General features: G+C 36.1%; 2 protein-coding genes across 4 annotated transcripts in view; both read right to left on the reverse strand.

Moving 5' to 3' along the window:
• LOC105211438 (cGMP-dependent protein kinase, isozyme 1) lies at positions 1–13,524 on the reverse strand. Its single transcript, XM_011182847.3, has 9 exons — positions 11,880–13,524; positions 10,859–11,422; positions 3,590–4,080; positions 3,072–3,522; positions 1,946–2,315; positions 1,301–1,752; positions 1,076–1,239; positions 830–1,015; positions 1–734 (listed from the first exon to the last, which is right to left on the reverse strand). Exons 1-9 carry the CDS (start codon positions 13,437–13,439, stop codon positions 572–574), a joined length of 4,401 nt encoding a protein of 1,466 aa, XP_011181149.2. The 5' UTR covers positions 13,440–13,524; the 3' UTR covers positions 1–571.
• LOC114803900 (ataxin-2 homolog) overlaps positions 13,469–25,648 on the reverse strand; it is a 26,157-nt gene continuing 13,977 nt past the window's right edge. For all 3 annotated transcript variants that reach the window (XM_029039709.2, XM_029039707.2, XM_029039706.2), the window contains exon 3: positions 13,469–13,607. The gene's annotated coding sequence lies outside the window, so the exon portion shown is untranslated. The remainder of the gene's footprint in view (positions 13,608–25,648) is intronic.

Below are 25,648 nucleotides of genomic sequence, written 5' to 3' on the forward strand. Positions count from 1 at the left end.
TTAGTAAACACTCACATTTATTATGATTTAGTATATATAGACAAATATATTATATAACAAATTTTGATGAGAGTATGATAAAATAGCAACGGTTAAAACTTATAAAAACCGTTATGATTCTCTGAAGACTATGCTATTAATTGAATTTCATTTACTTATAGAACAAGGCACACAATTTCATTGCAATTTTTCATACAAAATACTTGAGCAAATATTATTCAAATAGTGTTAATAATTAAAGCTAAAAAAATTTTATTTTTACTGTTACATTTTAGGCACACATATGTGCATGTGTGTGTGTATTACATATAGCTACTGCTTTATCACTAAGTTCTTTACTATATATAGAGCTGTGCAAGATGCTTACTACTACTAATACATTAGATTATTTTTATATGAAGTACGCTTTAGTGTCCATGAAGCCGATTTTGTTTAAGAAATGCTTTTAAGAAAAAGACTTAAGACAAATTTCACGGTAAGAATGTGACCAATACGTATAACTTGAGCAAATATGCAGCGCCGCTGCTATAAGGCACTCATTGTTGATCCATAAACGTTTGCTGTGAACCCTTTAGAAATCCGCATCCCAGCCGGAGAATTCATCTAGCGGTTCCTCAGGATCACAGGGGAATTTATCAAAGTAAGTTGTATCCGTTGGATGGGCAATGGGGCGCACAAATGGCGGTATAAGCAGTTGTTGTTCGAGACCGTCCCAATCAAAGCCGAGGAACCATCTACATAGAGGTTAAATAATTAGTAAAGATTTCGAAAACTTTGCTTTAAATAGTCTTTCGAGAATCCTCTCTGACTTTTCGGAACTCATACTCACTTGTGCTTTTTGATATTCTGTATGCCGCCTTTTTGGTAACCCAAACGTTCAGCTGGCACATCGCGGCATAGTTTCTTAATCAGCTGAACAGCCGATCTGGACATGTGCTTCGGGAAGTCTATCATATCAATACCTTTCAGAATGATATTGTACGTCTTCATGGGATCAGTGGCGGTAAAGGGCGGACTGTAGTTAGAAAAATTAATAAATATTTATAATAAAAACAAATTGACTCGTGAAACTTACGTGCCATTGAGCAACTCATGTATGAGTATACCCAGAGCCCAATAGTCGACCGCACGATCGTGTCCCTTGTTTAGAATAATTTCTGGCGCCACGTACTCAGGTGTACCGCAGAATGTCCAGGTCTTGCTGCTATTGCCAATATATTTTGCAAAACCAAAGTCCACCTGAGACGAAATGAATGTGTGTTAGTAAAATCCTTTTAATTGACTGACCACCCATACTTACCAACTTCACATAACCTCTCTCGTCCAACATTAGATTCTCTGGCTTGAGATCTCTGTAGATAATACCACGTGCATGCAAATACTCGAATGCCTGCAAAACGCAGCCGATGATGAACTGTGTTGCGTTATCGTCGAAACAGCCGCGATCGCGCAACATCGTCCAAATTTCGCCGCCCATGCAGGCTTCCAGCAGCATGTACACATACTTCTCATCACGGAATGTGCGATACAGACGACAAATGAAAGGTGAATCGCAGGTTAGCATTATAGTGCGTTCACTGAAGACATGCTCTTCCTGTTTTGTATCGACAATATGCTTCTTCTTCAGGCATTTGAGTGCAAAGGTATCAACGCTGTTCTCGCGATAGGCTTTGACAAGCTCAACACGTCCGAAACCGCCAATGCCGAGTGTGGCGACAACCTCTAAATCGGTGAGCTTCATGTCAGGGAACTCTGTAAAGAAATTATTGACAAATGATGAGTTTTTTCAATTGTCTTCTAATGTGGTTGAGATCAGATTTGAACAGATTACTTCCAATATGAGATGTTTTATACTAATATATTGATGTCTGAAACATTTGTATTGAACAAAGCTTGCCGAATCTTATAGTGGACTCTTTCTTAAGTAAATTCACATCCAAATTACCTTGCTTAACATTAGCGCCGAAAATCTCCTTCGTCTTCTCAGCATACTTCATGGCCAACACACGATTCTCATCGCCATAATTCTTCTCCTTCAACTCGCATAAATCACCAATTAGTTGTGTGAAAGAGTCACGATCCAACGTCAGACACTCAACGCCCGGCGCCATAGCGATAATGTTCGCTGTCCGTTTATCTTCATTGATGAGAGCCTGCTCACCAAAGTAGTCGCCACGTTCCAGTGTACGTATCTCCTTCTCTTCCGAGGTGGGCGTTAGTTTTTGTGTAACCTTAACGCTACCTTGGGAGATGAGGAAGAAAGTGTCACCGCTGGCGCCTTGACGTATGATGTAAGTACCGGCTGGATAGAATTCCTGTTGAAGATGCGTAATTCATATGAATATTCAAGTTTACAAACAATATATTTTAAATTGAAAGAAAGTTCGATGTTAGAGCGAAGATGTTTTGAAGGAACTTTTGAAGAAGTTTAAATTACATCACTATTGCGGATTCTTTTATTCGATCTCCATATTAGCTCGAGTTTCTTTGACACATCTTCCTTCTTTCGTTTGCTGCGTCTTTTCTTGTATAAGATCTGAGTACTGTAGCTTATATAAGTCATTATTCGGATTTTATAAAATTTTGTTTTAATGAATACGTTTTTCTTATGCATTTCAAGTGAGTGAAGGACTTTTTCCGAAAAAATATATTTTTTATGTTATTTGAATAATTTAATATAATTTCAACCGCTGGACCACAAAAATTGCCAACATTTAATATAATTTTGAAATTTAAACAAACAAAAATTTTTTTGTTCAATAAAAACTAATCGAAAGGACATTCGCACAAGTCAAACTAAAAAATCAAATCAATTTTTCATCAGAAATGTCTAGGATTTCAAAGCAAGCTAGAGGATAATCTGATAAATAGTTGAAGACATGAGTTTCCTGCAAAGTTGAATTCAATATAAAATATTGGACAAGCTCAAAGCAGATCAAAAATGCACTGAAAGGACGTATTAGAATTTTCGAATTCGAAAATTATCTTCAATCGCTAAAACATCTTAAAGATCTTTCAAAAATTTATCTATTTCTACTAAAATATTTTTATATACGAGTAGTGTAACTCACCACTTCCAGCACATCGGCGATTTTCGCCAATACCTCCATGCTGAGATTCTTTAGTAGCGGCACTGACTTCAGGAAATTCACACTGTTTTCAATGCGTTGTATGCCAGTACGCATCATGATCTGTTGGAAGACCCGCCGATCGAGCACCCAAACACGTGAGTCCGACAAGACGCGTATGGATGCAGTGCGTGTGCAATTATAGAGAATGGCAAGCTCGCCGAAGGCTTTGCCGGGACCCATAACACTCAATACAATGCCACCTTTGACCACCTCGAATTCACCTTCGGCCGAAACGTAGAGATGCGCGCCTACCTCACCCTCGCGCACCACAAATTCACCCTTAGCGATCGAGAGTGGATACATGGATTCTACCAACTCGCGCACTTGAGACGCATCGATGTTCTTGAGGAAATCATTATCCATAATGGCGTCTTTGATGAGTTGCTTGGAGCTGCAAAGACATAAAACAAGTTGAAAACACAATTCTAATTGAGAATTGAGCAAACATTTTTACGCACCTGAAATCCTTCTCGAATTTCGGTATTGGTATGTTAATCGATTGCTGCATCGACGTCTCACAACTCTCACCGGAGACACCCTGTTTCTTGAGCACTGGCGCCTGTTGGTGCACCTTCAGCCCGTTGCTGGTGAGCGCGGTGGTCGCCGCCTCGGTAGCCGTTTGTGCGGCAGCCGCATCCAAGGCGATCTCCACCGGCTGATTGTTGACGCCATTGCTGGCATTATTGGCCAGTGCACAGGCTACAGTGGTGTTACCGGCGCTAGTTGCATCACTGCTATTCGACTCAACTGAGTTGCTATTCTCCGGCGTGAGTTGTCCAATGCGCGGATTCGAATTGCCGTCTGCCTCGAACTGCTTCTTGCAGACTGTGCAGATTTGATGCGGACTGGCGAGTAGGAAATTATTGGGCGAGGGCGCGAGTGTTGTTGGCGATGGCGGTAGATCCGCGATGGCTATGGGTAGCGGATTGGCCGTTTGCTGGAGCACGCTCTGTGAAGGAAAAAAATGGCTTTTTTAAAATCTCTTAAACAGTAGTTCATATTTCATATTTTTATTATTTGTTTATCATTAAATTAAAATGATAGGGGTTCAAAATAAACAAGCTTTGAGGTTAAATGTGTTAAATTAAACACACACAATTTTCAATTATTTGGACATCTGTCAGCGAAATTTGCACATAACAGATTGCTCTCGTTAAAAAGTAATAATATCAAAGAGTCATCTTCCACAATGTTTATCACGCGTTTCAATTTTATTGCGCGTATACAAAATGCTTCAACTATATTTATAAATTCAATTAAACCGACTTTCAATGATATACCATTGGCTCATACATATAGAAATGTCGTGAATATATATATATACGATTATATATGTACCTACGCCTGTCTACAAAATTGTATGTGCATATGTTTGCATTTATAAATGTTCAATGATTTCAATCACAGCGACGGACATAACAAATTAACACTTCGTTAAATCAGAAATACGATCAGAGCAAATCAAAATGAATTATTACAGTGGCACTCAAACTACGTGTAGTGCGCCTGCTTGGCGCTTGTTGGCTTTGTCAAGCGGTAATGTCTTCACATGGATCACGCGTTGCATTTTTTATGAATATATTGCTTATAACTATTTTTTTTATAAAAAAGCTATGGTTTAATAGTAATGGCAGTTATTTTTATCTTATCAGGTCAGTAATTGCTGGAAATAATAATATTAATTTGTAGCACTTTTTAAGCCCAGAAAATAATGCTTTCGACTTCTGTGGAGTTTACATATGTTATTGAAGTTTAATCCATGGGGCTTTAATTATATTGTTCAATACGGGGCATAATTACTGAATCCGTTTCGACCCAGAAATATTAATTTGAAGTCATCGATAATAAAATTTTCGATCGAAGTAAAGTCACTTATCGACTTGATAAAATGCTTTCCGCTAATTTCGAAATCATTGAATTCGCAAAGTCGAAAACTTTGGTCGAAATCTATCCGTTGGTGAGTGAGGTCCGTCAGCTCATTCAATTTTGAGTTTGACTATAATACAATTTTCGTTCGAAGTAAACTCACTTATCAACTTGATAAAATCCTTTCCGCGGGTCATAAATGTCGCTAATTTCGAAATCATTGAATTCGCGAAGTCGAAAACTTTGGTCGAAATCTATCAGTTGGTGAGTGAGTTCCGTCAGCTCATACACTTCTGAGTTTGACTAAAATCACTGAGGAAACTTGTAGTCATTATGGATAATGATTTCAATTCTGATATATATATACCCGATATAATATATACATATATGTAGCTTCGATTTTGATCTCCTCATCTTAATTTCAGAAAGAATAGCTACAGCTAGAATATTTTTAATAAAATCGGTCCATAAGTGTTAATGATCTAACCCCCCATCGAAAATCGTGTGGTTTGGAAGGGGTTCACTGGTAGTAAGATGAAATCAGAGAGGTTTTTCAAAGAAGATGTTGATATAATATGACTTTAAATGATTATGGATATTCCAGTTTGAGGATCTGGGAACTTCACGGTTAAGGAATACACTTCTTTTTGAATTTTGGAGAAAGAAAAATAGAACAGCATTGGGTGCTGTTGGCTGAAGCACTTAGAAATGACTCATCAGTACCTATCGTTAGTGAGATTCTCATGACGTGAAAAGGAACAATTATAGTTAAATAAATTTTAGAAAACTCTCTCAGAGCCTATGGTCTATTATGTTGTCACCTAGCAATTACTTTCATTGTTCTCAACTAGTTTAAATTTAATTCAAACTTTTTCTTATTAGAATCCATTTTATTTATAGAACAGTCAAGTGAATGCAGCGAAAGTGCAAGCGCTGCAACAGCCTAAGCCTAAGTGATATTGCACTCTCCAAACGTTAGTTGATGGTCTCCAATGCATCGCTTTGAGCATCGTAAAAACTAAATTGAATAGTTTACATTTAAACAAGCGACAAACAAAACACAAACAACGCCGATGCTCTGATAACAAATTTCGAAATTTACAAATAATGGAGGCAGCGCAGAAATAGTAAAGTGAACGAACACGACGGACTATCATAAGGGCAACATCAGCGACTTGCTTGCTTGCTGTGAAGTCTGAGCGCTTAGCAATGCAGATGATAAGAACGCTCATGAATGATTCCGACAAAGGCGGTTTGTATGACAGCGGCAAGTATATTGTTATGTAGGATAATTTGCCTTTACATAACTCGTCAGCGCTTACAAACAATTGTAGATGTATGTGTATGTGTGTGTGACAGTAAACAGTGTTGCATTTGACGTCAGTGACAGCTACAACAATGACAATACATATTCAAATCAAATCGCCGCGGCGTCAGTGTCAATGTGTCAGTGCAAATGTCAGCCAGCAAAATTTACATTTTCCCTTTGCATTGTCGCTAAGCCAGCGCCACTCGCTGTTTACCACTTCAAATCCTATTTTATTTTTGTGTGCGTGTGTGTGCATTTCGTATCATATTTGCATTGATAATTTGCACCCACCGCGAGCTATGCATCACATACATACTACTGTTTGTTTGGGCAGTTAGTTGTAAAGTGTTAAGAATTTGCAAATATGATAAATCTGTTCTATATCTTATGACATTTGTGTCGCACGGACTATCAAAATATTTGCTATACTTTTTGCGGTAGTTTAAATATTTCTAGAATCTACCTACCAAGTTCTCAATAATATTTTCGAAATTATTTGTAGAGACATTTGAAAGTCGAAAATATTTTGCATAACAAGAGACTTTTGTTATTATTATTGTACTCTATTATTTAGGAATTTCGAAATTGTCTTGCGATGACGCAGCTCGATGAATATATATCTACTGAGTTATAGCTAGTCTCCTGTAGTGTTTACAGAATAGTCTTACAGAATTTCTAAAATTAGTCATATTCGCACATAATTAACCTTAGCCCCGAAAAAAGTGGCAAAAAAACGCTGCAGAAATTATGTCAAAATAGTAAAATTGTAAACAAGTTGAAAACACACCCTCAAAGTTAACGGCACCTGAAATATATGTAAATAAGTATCGGCTATTTGTGTTTCCGCCTCAAAGCTGCGCATAAATATTTGCATGTAATTGCGTATGACTAAGGGTACATGTGCCATTTTAAACGACTAATTAGGCGTTGTATCTGAATATTTTTCATATTTTAACCCAGATAAGGAACTGAGTGTGCGCCACAAAAATTTAGATTGCGAACTTCAAGCAGATGCCAACAGAGACACATGCAAAAGTATACAACTGTTATTAAAAGTATTAAAAGAGATCTTTTAATGCTTGTCGATTCTGTCTTTCATATCAGCATAACTCCAGCTGTCGTGTGTTATCCAGCAAAGCCACTTTGCTGCCATATTTGCAATGATTTATTAGGCGCGTTCTTGTGCTTTGCTTGTCATGATAATTATTTGAGATAAATATTTATATATATATAATATCAGATTATATAACATTTACTTTAGAGGAAGAATTCCTAAGGATTGCAAGTAAAGACCCCACCACAAAACAGACAGCTGTTCAGAGCAAGTACCAGTTTATGAATGTTCCGAACCGTTCAAGAATTACTCTGAAAAATATTTCTGTAAAACTATCCACATCGCGCTAATTTTCTCTGTCACTAGCTCTGTAGATTTTAAGCTTTTAAAAAACTGTTTCGTCTAAATTACGCTCTATCTAAATTAAGTATTTTATTATATAGCAGTTGATACAATTTTTATGGTTTTAATGTCTTATCGTCAGCATGAATATTGACTTAAAGACACGTTCCGCTTTCACAGCCATCCTCAATTGTGCGGTGGCTAGTGACACTTCGAGGGTTAGTTTTATTAGAATGCCATTAAGATAACTTATTGCTCAAACTCTCATTTTCTATGTTAAGATTATACACTTCATATTTAATAACAGTACCTTTTTGAAAATTTGACTGTCTAATTTCTCATTACACGGAAAACAATTTGTTAGGTTTTGGCGAATTCCTGCAGCACAAGCAAACATGATTTTTTATTACGAAAACACTGAAGTGAAAAGCGTGCGATTTTATTGTATTTATTTTTAACACTAAATCAAACAATTGAAATTTGTTATATTTGGTTCAAAAGTTATGAGTGGGAGTAAAAGAGAGTTTAGCATTTATTTTGTGGGTGCAGTTTTCTTTATCTAGAGAAAAGGGTTGGTATTGAGTTTATGGTTTTGTTGTTATATGAATATAAATAAAATATTTTTTTATGGCGAAGTGGTTGGCCTCATTCTTATTGGGTTAATTATTTTTATTATTTATTATATTATATATTTATATAAAACTAATAATAATGCGGTACTTAAATATCAGTCATTAATTTGTTACTGAATTTATATTTATTTATTTTTTAAGTAACTCATAACATTGTAAAACACTCGGCTGGGTATTGGACCGAATTAAGTTCTTCCGGGAGATTGTGTTATAAGTAAAAAAAAGGGTTCTCAGTTAGCCTCCAAAATCGAAATATTTAGATTCGAATTAAGAAAAAGGTTTTTGTAAAAAAAAATATCATAGCTTCCATTGTAAAAGCTTGACCGAATTACGAGGAAAATGTTTTTAATAATAATTTGTTTGAATAGTCCTATTTGAGAAAATCGAATTCAAAATTTTTGAATTTGGAGGCAAACTCAAATGTGAGGAAAAGTTTTTTTTACTTCTGACTCAATCTCCTGGAAAAAAATTGTTGGGTCCAATACCCAGAAAAAAAGACGATTTTGTCGTATGGTTTAATAAATCTGATTCTTGAGTTTGACTTTCAACTACTCTGCTGAAAAAATGTTTGATAGACGACGTCAGAAACATTGGTCATTAAGTTTCGTTAGTTCTATGAACTGAAGTGCTGGTGACGTTGAAAATATGATTGTATGACCCAAATTGTGAGCCTAAGTGTTAGTCCAACATGGTCTACATGACCCATATTTCTATTATGTTCAAAAAAGCAAAGAACATGTACTCACTAGCTAAAACATTATTGAAAACTAAAAGCAAAAACTTGCTTGAACAAAAAAACGCCGAAGTCACATCATACGACCGATCGAAATCGGCGCAAAAACAGATGTGCTTGATTTACTGAGACACTGAGGCGCTACGGCGATGCGGCGATTAAATCAGTATAAAGTCGGTATGCTGCTGCCTCACTGGGTGAGACGTTAGCCTCAAGCGCCAGCTAAATCGTGAAATGGATGAGTGTGTTATATGTTTGCTTGCTGTGCGCGATGTTGGCAATGCTAATAATGCTGAAGATCGGTTGAAAAAAAATACAAAAAAACCAAAAAAAAAAGATTGCAACAACAACAACATAAGTACCCAGTAATTGCTGAAGTAGTTATAAAATTGTGTTTACACTGAGCGTGTAGCGAGTCGCGAGTCGCGAGCGCTCATTGCAAATTGGCTGCTTGTGACTTGCTGCAGCAACAACAACTAGCAAACGCTTACGTATGGGCATAAAACAGATTCAATTATTTATTGTTGTTATGTATGTATGTATGTATGTACATAACGAGTGGCTGCTCTAGTGATGAGCTAATAAAATATATGTAAATTATTTTGGTGTTCTTGTTGTTTTGTTTATCCATTTTTTTGGAAACACTTCAATGAAATTGTTTTATAATCACCACTTCGCCAGCACAACAGCTGTTTAAATATTCAAATTCAAAATTTGACAGTATAAGTAGGTAAGTGACACTTGTAATTATTACACTCATCAGCGTTAGTTCTTCTTTATGTTTATAATAAATAATATTCTCGTATTTGTTTGGTTTTGTGTTTAATTAATTACTTGAAGTATGTGGTCCGAACCGCTTACTGTTGGTTTCGATTGGAAAACTTGATTCTGCTGTGCTAGTAGTAAATCTTCGCGGCTAATTTGTTTGTTAAATTTGTTGTTGTTTTAGTGGGTAATTATACAACACAAGTTTGTCTAGAGTCTAGACTATACTAATTTCGATATATTTAACTCGGTTTATGGACATTAAGCTGCATGGGAATAGAACGGGGACGTCATACTAATGACAGAGATGAGAAGGCAAAGTTTGCGACATACTCAGCAACAATAATGCTCTGCGAATAATTATTCCCCAAATAATTTTGAAGAATACTGCCGAGTTGACTGTTTGTGTTTGGATAAAAATCCGAGTCCCTTCCGGTTGCTTAGATCCTATTGTACTGGTACCATTAACACAAAGCATCTTCCGTATTCTACAATGTAGTTTAATATTTGATCTTCGAAGCCTTGATAGAGATCGCTAGAGAGATAGATACTTCAAATTCTGGAATCAGTTTTCTGCTGGTAACATATCAAGCGATCACCAGACAGAGATAACCATCTATTCACGGATATGATCTAATGGGGTAGGTTTTATCTCATTAAAAACACTAAAGATCCTCAATAAGATATTTCTATAGGTAATAGAGTTTTATAGAGGTGTGAAAAAAAAATCGGGTTGCTTCGGTTTTAGTCAAGGGTTGTAATAATAAGCTCAGGGGAGAACAGTTGAGAATCTGTTGCAGTATAAATAGGACCATCGCTTATCTATAAGTTGAAAGCTGTTTTTGAATCTTAAAAATCTATGTGGTAAATTTGCGACAAAAAGGAGAAAGCAAGCAAGAACTCGCCTTTCCTAATGTGATCCATTTTTCCACTTTATATAATATACGCTACAGACATTTAATGGACGTAGAACATAAACTAATCGGAGTGTATATATATAGACCTCCACAAACCCCTGTTACTCACCTTCAATTTGTGTATTTCCCTGCGAAGTTTGGCGATTTCGGCTTCGCGTGCCTTTATGACATCCTTCAGTGAGACGATTTCGCCTTGCATACTCTTAATTTGGGCATCGCGATCGTCGGTGACGTGGCAACTCTTTGTCGTCACATTGGGGCTGAAGCCACAAGTGGTCGCCATGGTGTGCGGTGATTGTGGTGTACTAATGCCGTTAGTGTTTTTGCTGCTGCTGCTGTTGTTGTTATTGTTGGCATAGGTTAATGGTGTGGGACGCTCCATGCTGTAGACATTATACTGTGTGTTAGAGTTATTATGCTTGCTGTAGCTGTTCTCATCGATTGTGTGGATTTTGGGTTTCTCCACGGGCACCACCGCCAAGGAGGGCGCCAATAGCAGTGCTTTCGATTTCGGTGACGTTGGTGAGTGTAGCTTTGGCGTCGCTGTTGCTGGCGTTGTCGTGGTCGCTGATGTGCCGCTGTTGTTGCTGCTGCTGTTGCCGTTGCTTATGTTCGCGTTATTGGCGCTGTTAATGCCGCCGTTGGCACGCAATATCATCGACGTTTTACGAATCTATGAATGGTCGCGCATTCCCGGCCATTTGAGTAATTCAGCAGTGAACGAGTGCGGACAAAAACAGAGAAGACAATAAATATTAATGAAAATGATATGTTTTTTATTGCCGTTTGTAAAAGTGTTGTGGTAATAAACAATTAATGGCGAAGGGTTACAATTTTATGTGCGATTGTTAATCAATAATTTGAGCATTTGGATTTCCTTTTTTACAATTCAACAAGAACTCACGCTATGAAAATTGTAGTTGAAGAAACACAAAGTTGCAAAAAACTGTTTTTGATGTTTACATAATTTCTTGTTATAATTTCAAAAAGTTTTACTAAATAAAGAAATGCCAAAATATGAGCTACACAGTTTCTTAAACTTTTATTTCCAAAAATCACTATTTTGCATTTTCACAACTCACTTAAATTAGATTTACTAAGTTAGCAATCACAGTTCACTTCAGACTCACCTGCTCATGCACATTTGCATCCTGCAAAATTTTTGAAGTCTTCCTGATCAGCGGACTGGCTGTGTTGATTGGACCTAGAATACCACTTTCCACAAAATATTTCTGCGCTGCATCGAAACTGGCATCCTCAACCAGCGCTCTGGACTTGATTGGACTCTGCAACTTCTCCGTCACTTGTGTGGAGTTTTCCTTGCCAAATTGCAATTTTAAATCTTTCGCATTGCCCAAAGGTTGCGTCTCAAAGTTCTTCTCGGACTCCGATGTCGAACCACCAGAGTCGATTTCGTGTGACCGTTGCAGTAACCGACGTCGTTGTTGCGCCGAACGTGGTGTACCTTGCGGTGATGGCGCTTGGTAGTGCGCTCCCGGTACTGGCGAGTGTTTCGGTGAAATTTTCACAAGGATGTCAGGATGTACTGCTACGTCCAACACTTGGTACTGACCTATATTTGGTGAGGACGAACGTTTTGGTTGTTTGAATTCCAATTTGCCGTCACGTGTCTTTATGACCGGCTCTTGCTGGTGTTGCACATGTATCTGTATGAGCGATTCACGCGACGGTTTCTTATTCTCATCGGTGAAGATGTAATCCGTGTCCGGATGCGAATAGGACTGAAAGAACCGTTTGGCTTTGCGTTCGTTTTTACGCGTTATGGTTGGCGAGATCGCCGCGGTCACTACCGGCGCAACTACGGCGGCGTCTGTAATTGTAGCAGTGCCCGGCACTTGTAATGACTTTGCTGTGGCGGTGCGCGTTTGCTCTGCTGTAGCGTGCTCGTTCTCCGTAACGCTTGCGAGTCGAAAGCTGACTGGACTGTGCTTGCGAAGCGGCAGTGTTGCTGACTGTCCACCGCTAGCACTAACACCGCTGTCGAGACTGTTCGAGCGCCCCTCGCCCCCATGGCTGCCGCACCAGTCGAAGCTGACGTTCATGCTCTCATCGCGCGACAGTTGTGCCGATGTAGCGGACGATGTTTGCGTGGAGAGCGAATAGAAGCCGCTCGATGTGTGCTGCGTGGAGGCGCTTTGGCTGGAGAGGTCCGCGTTTGTGGGTGATATCGAAAAGTTGAACATGCAAGGCGCGGTCGCATAACTGGAGCGCTGCGCATTCAAATTTTGTGACGTACTGCCGCTGCTGCCACCGCTGCCGGCAGCATGTATCGTTGGCGGCATTGCGGGTGGACTGCTGCAATTACAATTGGCGAAAAGGCTGCCACAAGTGTGACTTTTGCGAAATTTCAAGCGTAAATTGGTGGCGCGCGGTATGGTGTTAGTGGTGGCGCCAGACATGTCAGGTACGCCGGCACCATAACTGCGCAGATTGGTGGAGAGCAGTGGGGAAATGCGTCCGAAGTGCGTTGGCGTTTCCACCTCCAAAAGTGTGGACTTAGACTCCTCTTCCTGACTGCGCGAGATGCCAAAGCGCACACTAGGCTTTGCGCTACTCACCTCCGGTTGTGTATCAGCGATCATTTTTGTAGTTTTAACTGGTCGTTGTTCTTTTGCTATCAGTGTTAAGTCAAGCTGTTCTGATTCTTGCAGCTCGCTGGCTATGTGCATGTTCGTTTGAAGATAGTTGAGCGAAGATTTATTATTAATAAGCGCAGTAAGCGGTTTGCATTGAAATTTGCGAGGTGCTAAGTGATTTTTTATAAAAGTAGTATGCGATTTAAGTGTTTTCTGGTTGTGAGTTGATTTGGTAGGATTTGAGATTAATTGGTATTAAACCTGGAAATAAAAAAAATGTTTATTAAATTAGGGATCAATTTTTTTAATTGATACTATTGCTAATGTGACAGTAGGCAATTTTAAAATGTTTTCGGGATTAGATAATAATTATAAAGAAAAAAGATAATAATAAGATAAGAGTCATGACCAGAGAAGTTTCCTTACTCCTCACCATAAGGATGTTCTATAAAGTGATAAAGGAGACTGATTTAATGTGAAGAGACAATAGCAGACGTATTTCTACCCAGGTCTTGCAACTTAGACATGTATATTTGGGACATGTTTGCCGATCGTACTAATGAATTGAAAAAAGACTTTTGTACACAGAAAAATTTAAAAAATTCTCTTCTTTTTCTATTATTTTGTTCTCGATGTTTGATCGCCCTTCACAGGGCAATTAACTCCAGCACTTATGCTACGCTTGATCGTGTTGAAGTTTTTGTTGTTTCTACAACTTCCAACCGTCTTAATCGCGTTGCATTTAACACGTAACTCATTCGCTCGCAAATTGGTGCATAATTGCTTAGCTTGTCTAACACAAACTCTACACACACCTTGTATGGACATATGCAAATTATTTTAATTTTTATTTTTATTCTAGCAAAATGAATCTTTTCCGCGCAGTCGTGTCAATTGCAAGTACAAAGTCGATTATTAGCTGGTTCTAAAACAGCATGTAAATTGGAGTTGAGCAGCACTGAGGCTACGATGTTTAAAATTTTGTATATTTTCATACAGGCTTAGACAGAATTGATGCTCTTCTGTGAGAGATTTCTAGAATTTTTGCGGAAGTTTTCTGAGAAAAAAGAAATTGTTGTTCTACGAAACATTTTCAAAATATTTCTTGAAATTTTTCTCCATAAAAAGCGAGAATAAACATAAATATAGTTGTGTATACTAGCGCAACAATGTCGACAATATTTACTTCGCAAACGCGAATAAGCAGCTATTTACATGGTTTCAAGTATTATTCAAACACTTTCTAGCACACACATACATAGTCGTATGTATCTCTGCTCGTGTGTAAATACAAATACGCAGCTTTGAATTTTGACTAAACACAGCAGCAGTAAATTTTCTGAATCCATCACTCATTTCGATCGTGTTTATTGACATAATTCTTATTGGATTTTGCAATTAGCATTCCAGCGCAAATAGTCGTAGCTTTGCCAGCTTTAGCTGCTCAAATACGATTTAATTGGCATATGATTTGTACGAGTACAAGTCGTACAAAATTCTGGAAGTGTGTATTATTGTGGAAAAGTGTATGAGCTATGTGATGTGCAAGTAAAAAAAAAACTGAGAAAACGATAAACAAACAGCAAAGAAAACAAACAATAATATGAGCAAAAAGCGATCGCACAGATACACACACACAAACATTGAAGGCAGGCGTCAATATAAAAAGTGAATATGCGCTTTTTACCCACACTTCGCGCAGTAATTATTGCAGCAATGATGTGATTTCCTCAAAAGATATTGAGTTTTCAAGGTCGACTTTTGGCACAATAAAGGCAGGCATTTTTAAATAAATATTTCAATAACAACGCCGTCTTCAATTCAAAATATATGTATGTAAGCGGCTGTCAGCTGAACGATGCACATGCTTTTGGCAAGGGCTCATGAATGTTGAGTGCTCGATTGGTAAGTTTCAAATATGTCTACAGAATAAGCAAGCCTCCACTGCATAGGATCAAAGAAAATATTTTGGCAAAAAAAAAAAATTGAACATCTTTCACGATTTATTACTCATACGCCCTGTTGTGTAAGGTGCCTTATGATTAATATTGAAATACAATTTTAATTTAATTTTGATTGAATGAATTGACAGCTAGATGAGTTTGGATATTAAATTTGTGCATGGCAAAGCTGGAGAGAGCCACTGATTAAAAGTTATGAGTTAAAGAGTTCAAGAGAGAAACTTTTAAAAAATGTTTAGCATAAATATTCTCCATACAGCCAGTGTTTCTCAGTGGAAAATTTTTATAAAATAAAATAAATATAATCATTTACAAAAAAAAAACTATAATTGAAGCGCTGCCGATTGTAGAGTGCTCGCATGCCAATACACAAGCAAATAAAAGGCACTCTTGAAGTCTCGTGCCTAAAAGTAGGCAATAAGTTTGTAAATATGGCACGTGCCGCCTAAAAGCGCACAACAAGCAACCGTTCTACTCAAAAACGGTGTGAGCGTTTGAGCGCAAAAATTATGGGAGCAAACACATTCAGTCATAATTTGCGACGAAAAATATAAATTCATGAGAACAAGCGATGAGTGAGTTGATAAAACGCTTTACACGTCGGCGCCGCCGAGCGCAAAGTGCGCTGCGAGTGAGTGTGAGCCAGTGAAAATTAGCCACTATATATAGTTGAGTGTTTGTGTCTAAAGTGTAACAGCAATTATGCCGCGGCACGAGACTTGCGACTGACAACACTCTTAAGAGCTAATATTCACTGGCGTTGCTGGCGTCAGTTGCGTGTATGGCTGTCTATTAAATATTTCATTTATTTTATACTTTTTGCATTTTGTTGTTTAAGTATTGTTTGCCGATGGACACTTTAGAAGGAGCTGGGTGTTGAGAATTTGAATTTGAATTTATTGAGCCGCATTGGGGTAGGCAAATATTGTAGCGTCGCACACAATTCACAAATGAATCAAAAATGCGTGGCCAAGCTCATTGACATTGACCGCGTCTGTCTACCGCAACAGCCACTGTGCCAGTTCAAGTGTCATTTGCGTCGCCATCAATCAAATTCTGGCGGTTGGTGGGAAAATGTGTCGACTTGCAGGAGATTATGGCATGCTACGGCAACTATAAATTAATTTTCGCATGCTACTTGGCTATACTTTTTTACATATATGCATAAGCGCTTACACGCCTCTATTGCTTAAATAACAATACATATTTTATTGTCAGTTCTATAATATCTACGTGAGTTAGAAACGCTTAGCGCTCATTAATTTGCCTTCCGCGCTTTTAATATTTTTTCTAGACTCAAAGCTGCTGGAAAGCTTCCAAGCTAAATTGCTTGGAATGCGCGGCTCAAGTGACTAACAATAGGTGACTAGCAGTGACACGATGACGTGTGTGACTTGACAGCACGCAGACACTCGTGTTGCCAAAGCCCGAAAGCTATTATCAATTGACTATCTTCCGCTTTCGCGTGTTTCTAGAGCGTGTGTGTGCATTCACTTAAGTATCTGTTTGTAAGCTAGCATTTGAATTTGAACTGCTAAGATTATCTGACACGCTGGCAAACGTGAGCTGCTCACGCGATGCGAAGCGAGCTTAATTGTAATCAGTTTTACGGGGATGAGGTGTCGTCATCAATGCTGGAAATTAAGGTGGCTTTTTTAATTAAGAACGCAATCGTGGAATTTTTTTTTGCGAGGTTTTGTTTTGAATGTCTAATTTCTGTTATCGCCACTTTTTATCACTTTCGCTTACATTTCAAGCGGTGGAGGTACATTGTGACTCAATAAAAGTGGTGGATACCGAAGCTACTCAATTCAAATGCTAACTGTGTCAATTGTGTAACTGTGTCAATATCTGAAGAATGAGCCGAAATATCGCATTTTCGATGACGTATTGATGACCATTCGTTGGATGTGACATTTGAGAGTGAAAAAGTGGTACACCAGAATTTATTCCCTCTTACTACCTTTACCTTAAAATTACAGTTTTCACTAGTAACCAGGTGGATCCATAGAAATTAAATTACGTTTTAAAAGAAATTTCATAAAATTTTCCGAAAAAATAATCTCTTTCGATTGCAGGATGAAAAAAATAGCAGCGATCTAACGTGGAAGTTAAATTTTTTAAATATTGAACCCCTATAGTGTGTTATTTTATTATATTTAGATAATGAATCAACGATAAAATGGTCCACCATTTACGATGAAAGCGTTTATAACAAAGAAAAGTCCTGAAATTTTTTTACAACATTTCTGAAGTTTTATATATACAGTGGAACTTCCATAACTCGAACTTTTGAATTGGCAATAGCGTTTAGAAATCAAAAAGTACCTTCCATAACTCAAACTGGCTATAACTCGAATTCTCTCTTTTTTGTGGATTATGGTGATTCGAGTTAGAGAAGTTCCACTGTATATTCTCTAACCAAAATTTATATTCACTCCCATGAATTCTATTGAAGCAATCCAAAATAGTTCACCATAAACATTTCACTCAACTAAAATTTATTATTAAAATCTATGGCATGCACTAAAATAGCCCGCTGAATACTATATAAGTTTCATGTCTATGTCGAAGTCATAATTTCAGATTGCATGTAAACAATACTTCAGCAGGTTGCCACATTGCATCAGGCAATCGACACGCATACAAATCTTGGCGGCGAGTGGCTTTCCACTAAAGTGCAGTTCAAGTACATGACAAATATAAATAAATAATGGCAAACAACTAATTTATTTGTTTTAAAATAGTAATTTAAATTACAACCGCTATCTTTCGTAAATTACGTATGTACGTACGTACTATACTTAGCATTGAGCAAAAAAGTTTATTAACCCGCGCTGGTTGTCAGCGATAAGCGCTTCCAGCGCAGATGGCTCAGCATGAGTGACGTGCTTTATGGCATTCTTCTGCGTGCACTATTTATTTATTTAATATATCTATTTCTATTTCGATTTTCATTGAATGTTTTATTAGCGGCTTATTCATTTCATTGTTGTCTATTACATTTTAATACTGTTTACATGCGTACGCATTTCGAATTTTATTCCTCTATGCTGTCGCTCTCTTTTCACTTTTCTGCTAAATAGTTCGCTCGTTTTGTCGTCACACGCGTGTCTACGCTCAACGTTGCTGTTCATTCATTGCTCGAATACTTGTCAGGCTGCCAGAAGGCGAGTGAAATGCCACGTGAATTGGCAACCCCTGCCGCTGATGTTTTGATCTTTCTGGTTATACTTGTTATCGATCGCTGAAGCGCAAGTATTTTTAGTTCGTTTTTTTTATTTTCGGACACACATCTACGCAGGCGGGTGGAAACTATTTTTGATTTGTTAGTTTTAGTTTAGATGCCTTCATTTAAGTGCTCCGTTAATGATATATGTTTGTCAATAAATATAATATTATTCGATAAACCCGGTAGTTCAAGTTGGCAATAGTTTGAATTGCACTCGCTTAAAGTCTATTTACTATTTTTGTTATCTATTTGTAAAGTGTTCTATCAAACATATAAAAAATGATAACAAAATACTATACTGTAATAAAAACTTAAATGTACTCTAGATCTGAGTCAGTACACTCGTACAAAGTAGCTTTAATCCCAGTAAGCTTTTATAGTCTGCTTTGGACTTACGTAAATTACTTGAATAGTGAAAGTACAAGTAACGGAAAAGTACTGAAGTAGGTACTGAACTATCTAACAGATTATTTATAACTATGCTATATTTAGTCACACACTCCTCTAAAAGTAATTCAAATATAGACGCTTTTTCAATTGCCACTTTATAGTCTTTACCGTAGGCTAATGGACTTGAATGAATGAATTGTCGAATTAAAGCTTTATATGTTCAAATGCAACTCGAAAAGAGTTGGATTTATATTTAGTTAAAGGTGATTATATATCTGATAAATCCTTTAATAATGAAACCCCAACCGAAATCGTTACTTAAATTTGGGGTTTTCTTTTGATTTCATCATGATGATAAGAGTCTTAAGTGGTTAAGGGTAGTCAGGATTTAAAAAAAAAATTGCATTTTCGTTATGAGTAAAATCATAAAAAAATTCTCTGAAAATTTGAAGTTGATCCGATAATTACTTTTCGAGTTAAATAACAAAGAGTGCTCCGGCACTCCAACACACTAGTGTCAAACTTTAAATGCATTTATCTCAAAACTATGTTTTTTGAACTGTTGACAACTGTAACTCGATAACCGTTCAATAGATTTTAATGAAATTCATACATAATAAACTCAGACCTGATCCGAAGGATTTTTTTTTTCAAAAATTTCGATTTTTTAAGACCAATAATTGATTTTTTCCCGAAAATCTAAAAAAAATTTCCTGAGCGCGCCATTTTGTTAATTTTTGAAAAAAAAGCTTCGTATCAGGCCTAGGATTATCTATTTATAAAACTAATTTTTTTATCCGATTGATTTTAGATGAATCTCCAAGGACTTATGATTGTCACCGCAAGGACCTTTTTTTGAAACTGGGACAACACATACAGCTATAGCTTTGGAAATTATAATATTATTTTTTTCAACTTTTCGTGACTTTAAGTCAAAACATTGTATAATAATGACTTTTGTAAAATAACAAGAAACAACAGCAAAAAAAAATTACTGAAAATTCTAATTTTTACGTGTCTCTGACTACACGTAACCCCTTAAAGTGATTGATTTATTAGCTCAATCTATTCCACAGTTAATGATAATTAAGTTTTTTAATGTTCGTCTAATTATAACTAATTTAGTTATTTTTGATTTATACAGAACTTGACTATAGAGATTTTCTTGACACTACCTGTCACCCTCTTCTTCACCCTACAACCGAAAATGAGGAAAAGCCTATACAATAATAAATTTCGATTTCAATTTTATTTGATTTGATTTCATTTTCACACATTCTAGATTTCAATTTGTTTTGCACTCAATTAAACAACGCAGTCAGCGCGCCAAGCTCATAACTTAATGGTTAATAAATTACAAATTTGATGAATGAGTTTGTATTTCACGCGATTTGTTCGTGTGCAACAACAACAAAGCGTTTGAATTTATGTTTAACGCTGTTTTCTGAAGCAAAGCAAGCAATTAGTGTCCAAAACGTAAACATATATTTGAATTTTATTGTTGTTGTTGTACGAAAAATTTTAGAAAATTTGCAAAATTTGAAAAAAAACGTTTTTTCTACGATTATGCACATTAAAGAAAAGTGAAAATGATTAATATTAAACGGTATATTTTTTAAAAGCAAAAATTTTAGTTAAAGTAACTTAAAAACAAATTATTTATTTTATATATTACTTTGACCACTTGACTAGCGGTTAGACAGCGCGTGTAGTATTTAACAGCACACAGCAAATGCTAGAATATTTCGCATAAATAAAAATTCTATTTTGGGTAGAGAAAGTAATTTAGTGTGGTCAGCATGTACAAAAATGTCATACATATAGAGAGGTTTATGAGTAGATAAATTATGCAGCTGCTGCAGTGTCAATCAAATAATTAAGACATTTACTGTTATGACTAAATGAAGTCATCCTTTTTGTGTTTACTAGAAATGGTAGAAAGTGAAAGCCAAAATACAAAATACAAATTAGTATTTCAGATTGAAGCGCATAGTATATTTTTGCCCAGTTTCTAAATAGACTTAATTAATTATTAATTAAGCAATTAGTTATTTAATCTTTAATTAAATAATTAGCATAGTAAAAACTGTTAGTAGGAAGCCAATTAAATTATATAAATGACATAATTAAAATTATAAAAAAAATATCAATTTAAGTACCCATAAAAATCAGTAACTAACGCTTTAAACTCACTAGCTTCTGTTTGTTTTTCCGGTAAGTAATTACTAATTGTATTCGACACGAGTGTGAACGAGTGTAGCGGCGCCGACAATTACACGGTCGCAGAGATTTTCGTAGTTCACAGTCAACACCTTGCCAAACGTCATACGGGGAACAAAAAAAAAAAACATAAAAGATAGAGCAACCAACTCGCGGGATAGTCGTCGACAAAGCAGCTGACTTCATTTGCAATTGGCACAGAGCCGGCAGTTGGCTTGACGGTTGTGGGTGTTGGTGACAGATGTCGCAATTACATTTCCAAGAAAAGTAACAACAACAAAATACATTATTTCTAAATTTAATGTATTATAAATGAAAATAGTAGTCTTCGACGTGTAAATTCAAATTCAAGCGTGCTACATTACTTGTGACTACTTCAGCGCTATTTTTAGCAAAGAAAGCTAGATCTTTAGCAAATACAAATGACTCGCATGCGTTGGCAGGAAGTTTGCACTGCGATGACTAGATTTTTTATGATTTATGTACACTTCTACATGCATATGTACTACATGCTTTTACATACATACATACATATGTACTGGCTGATGAACACATGTGTGCGAATCTTCTTCTTTCGCTACTTTATTTGTTTTCCAGTCGCAGGTAGCGCGTCGCATGAAAAATGATCGCGCGTATGTGGTTTGTCAAATTTAATTAACACATTGTCAACGGTGACAGGCGGAAAATGCATAACAACAGCGTCTGCGGTTGACAAATGTGGTTGTAGGTATGTGTGTATGCGTGAACCTCATTGTTGAAGTTACTTTGAGTTGAGCTACTTTTGATTTGGTCCAAGGTATGCGCTATTTTATACTCTAGTCTCTCTTTTATGCTATACTCTTTATGTTAACCTTAGCAGTGAATGATTTTATTGATGAGAGTCGACTGGTCTCTAAGTAATCAGTTTTGTTACTAGTTACAATGCGGTCCATTTAATATTTTAGTACCAATTTTTTTGGATCTTGCTTAGTTCTTTTGAATTTTGAGTGCAAAGCAAGCTGTATACAATTAATATAGAACACATATTATTAGCACGCCAACTAGTCTCTAATTAACTAGAATTGTAACTAGTTACATGGATTATTTAATATATTAGTACCACATTTTTGGATCATGCTTAATTTTTTCGACTTTTGAGTGCAAAGCAAGCTGTATACAATTAATATAGAGCATATATTATGAGATCGTCAACTAGTCGCTAAGTAACTAGTATCGGTACTAGTTAAATTTTGACTGAAGCAAATAATGATTATCATTTTTTTTCGAGCTGTACGCGAATAAAATGGATCATATTATAATTATAATTTCGTAATTTTAGCTTAGTTTTTTAGCTCTTTTTAAATATTTTCTTGCCTTTATTTTTGCATCTACTTCTAAATATAGTCTCCTATAAATAGAGTAAGATTAAAATGTCTGCTTATACATATAGTTGAGATATTTATATATTTGTGGCTTAATTTGAATGCTAAAAATAGCTTTCGAGGTTTGTTAACCAATGTGACTAGCCACCGCCTGAATGTAATCACAAAATCTGAAGACTGTCTGACACTCTAGTTGTTCATATATACTTATGTACGCATATACTCGTAAATACAGTTAAATACAGAGTGATTTACAATAATATATGAGTGTGTGTGTGAGTGCATGTAAACAAATATGCGAATTAAATGGTTTATAAGCGTCGGAGCGTTAAGTGACACTTGGACTGGTGCGCATTTCGTGAAAAAGGCATACACATACACTAATATATATTTGTTTGTTTGTATGTATGTATGCTCGTATGATAAGTACATACTACTTTAAAAGCAAATGAAAATATTAAATTACTTTCTCGTCGCTTTTTTAGGTATTATAAACACAAAGAGTTATAATTAAATTTCAGACAAAAACTGATTAGGTAGCTTTGTTGTTGTAGATTATTTGTTTGTTTAAAGTGCTTTAGAGTAATTGAATGCATATTGCGGTATTATACATTTGTCATGCAATGAACACAGAAAAGTTAAATACGTAGACACATTTTTAATTTTAATAAAAGCAAATTGCTAAATTTTCATCTGTCAGTTTAAAAGGTGATTTAATAATTCCATTAAAATATTAAATTAACTCATTTAGAATATAAACGAAATTTTATTTAATTTTTTCATATCTAAAAACACGAGCAATTTTGAGCGTAGATATTCCATTTACCCCTCTGCTGGGGGATAATTCACTATAGCTTATTTGCCATTGATATCGATTTTCAGCATTGATTGGAAATCACGCAGCGATTTAAGTGCAAATCAGCTGTGAAAATTACTCAAGCATGACTGGCCAGATTAATATGCCATATACAACCGCTTCATATGTAAGTATGTACGTGTTTGCGAGTCCATTAACAGTAGCAGGGATGCATTCGTCGATATGTCAATTAAGGTAATAAGCGATATGAACACGTGCTGATTATCAACAGAAGTATTTAAAGTACACTTAACACATTCGGAAAATGACGGAATAGCGACAGGGGATCGAAATACATATGTACATGTATTAGAGTGAATGGGGAGTGAGTTGCTTGGAACAGCCTTTTCGAAAAAACATTTTGGAGACATTGATGTTTGAAAATACCAGTCGGCTTGTATGGCAGCTATATGCTATAGTGAACCGATCTGAACAATTTTCTCGGAGATTAAATTATTTCTATGAGCAATAACTCACACCAAATTTTGTGAAGATATGTAGTAAAATGCGGAAGTTTTCCATACAAGCCATTGATTCCGATCGTACAGTTTGTATGGCAGCTATATGATATAGTGGCCCGATATCGGCAGTTCCGACAAATGAGCAGCTTCTTGAAGAGAAAATGACATCTGCAAAATTTCAAAACGATATCTTAAAAACTGAAGGACTAGTTCGTATATATAGAGACAGACAGACAGACAGACGGACATGGCTAAATCGACTCAGTTCAACATACTGATCATTTATATATATACTTTATAGGGCCTCCGACGCTTCCTTCTGGATGTTACAAACTTCGTGACAAACTTAATATACCCTGTTCAGGGTATAAAAAATGAAGAAAATTTAGTTCTCTATATTATATATCTTTGTTCTTCTGAGTTTGCTGTCATGCCTAGTCATAACCAAATTCATTTTCGGTATCACTAAATTTCAATTTCTTTATAGTTCTATTAATATGATGAATTGTTTATGGATGAAACTAATTGACAAATCTGCCTGTGACAACTTGTCACTGATTATTTAGGCGTAATGACCGCCCTAAATATGCAAGAGGTCTGCTAAAAAGATAGTAAGCAATCTCAATACACAGAAATAGATAACTACAAAGAACTAGAAAGATAAGGATAATTACTTGAAACTAGTGACAAATTAAACACAGTGTAACACGAAAAAATAATTTAGTATAAATATATAATGGATATATTAAAAAGTTGGAGACACGACTTTTAACAGATATTCACTATTCACTCAGCGTCGATTCGGAAGTAGTGTGGTTCACTGAAATTTACCTACGATAGTTACTCAAAGTTTGTTTTCATTTAACAACCAAGTCTTGCAGTGGTACAAAGAACAATCACAGCCATTTCAGTGCCTTCCAGATAAGAAGCTATAAAATCTCTTTAGAAGTATGTACAATAACACTCGAAAACGCCAGTAGCGGTTATAAAGTTTTAGGGCTGTCATAAATGCTATACAAAGACATATGGTAAGTATGTGGTGAGTCAGTCATACTCTTGGCACGAACGCTTTGATAATGAGGCATGGCGTGAGCGATTAGTCGCGACATTGTCGATTTTAATTGCAGAAAAGTGCAGTGAAAGTCTATAAATTCCTAACAATAAGTGCGCATATGCAATTGGTATTTCTTGCGATTCTAATTTCTTTGAATGAATATAATTATGTGAATATTGATTAATATCTTTGCTTCATTTATAAATCTGGTGACTAAAATTGCAATTGTATATGTGTGCTTCTAATTTTGCATAGATCTAAATTTTCCACGAATTGTAAATGGCTCTTATATATTTTGCTCTATTGACTGTAGTAATTAACTCTTTTCGGTAAATATGCTACCTATTGCGTGTGCTGTCATTCTGTTTGCAGCTCAAAACAAAAAAAGGAAAGAAAGGAAAAAAATAACAATAATAAATAATACAAACATTAGATCTGGCTGCTTTTTAGATAAACATAATATTTACTCATGCGATTAGCAGTGAATTTGTGTAGGTGTTTTGCGGTACAATTGTATCTATGAAGTACATTTGAACACTGTAAATAACTGGGGTGGATTTGGCAAATTTGGAATAACTGGTATACTATTAACTGTTATTTTCATATACAAATAAATTCTTTTTTCAATGATTTCTTATCGGTTTGACTTCCGATAACTATAATGTAGATCAGACTCTCGCTCTCTCTTATATACTCGTATTTTATATATGTCATTGTGATGGTCTTTAAGCACATTGTTCTTAGCATCATTTAAGTATTGCATATAT

The sequence above is a fragment of the Zeugodacus cucurbitae genome, chromosome 3 (assembly GCF_028554725.1).
Source record: "Zeugodacus cucurbitae isolate PBARC_wt_2022May chromosome 3, idZeuCucr1.2, whole genome shotgun sequence".
In the NCBI taxonomy this organism is placed as follows: Eukaryota; Metazoa; Arthropoda; class Insecta; order Diptera; family Tephritidae; genus Zeugodacus; species Zeugodacus cucurbitae.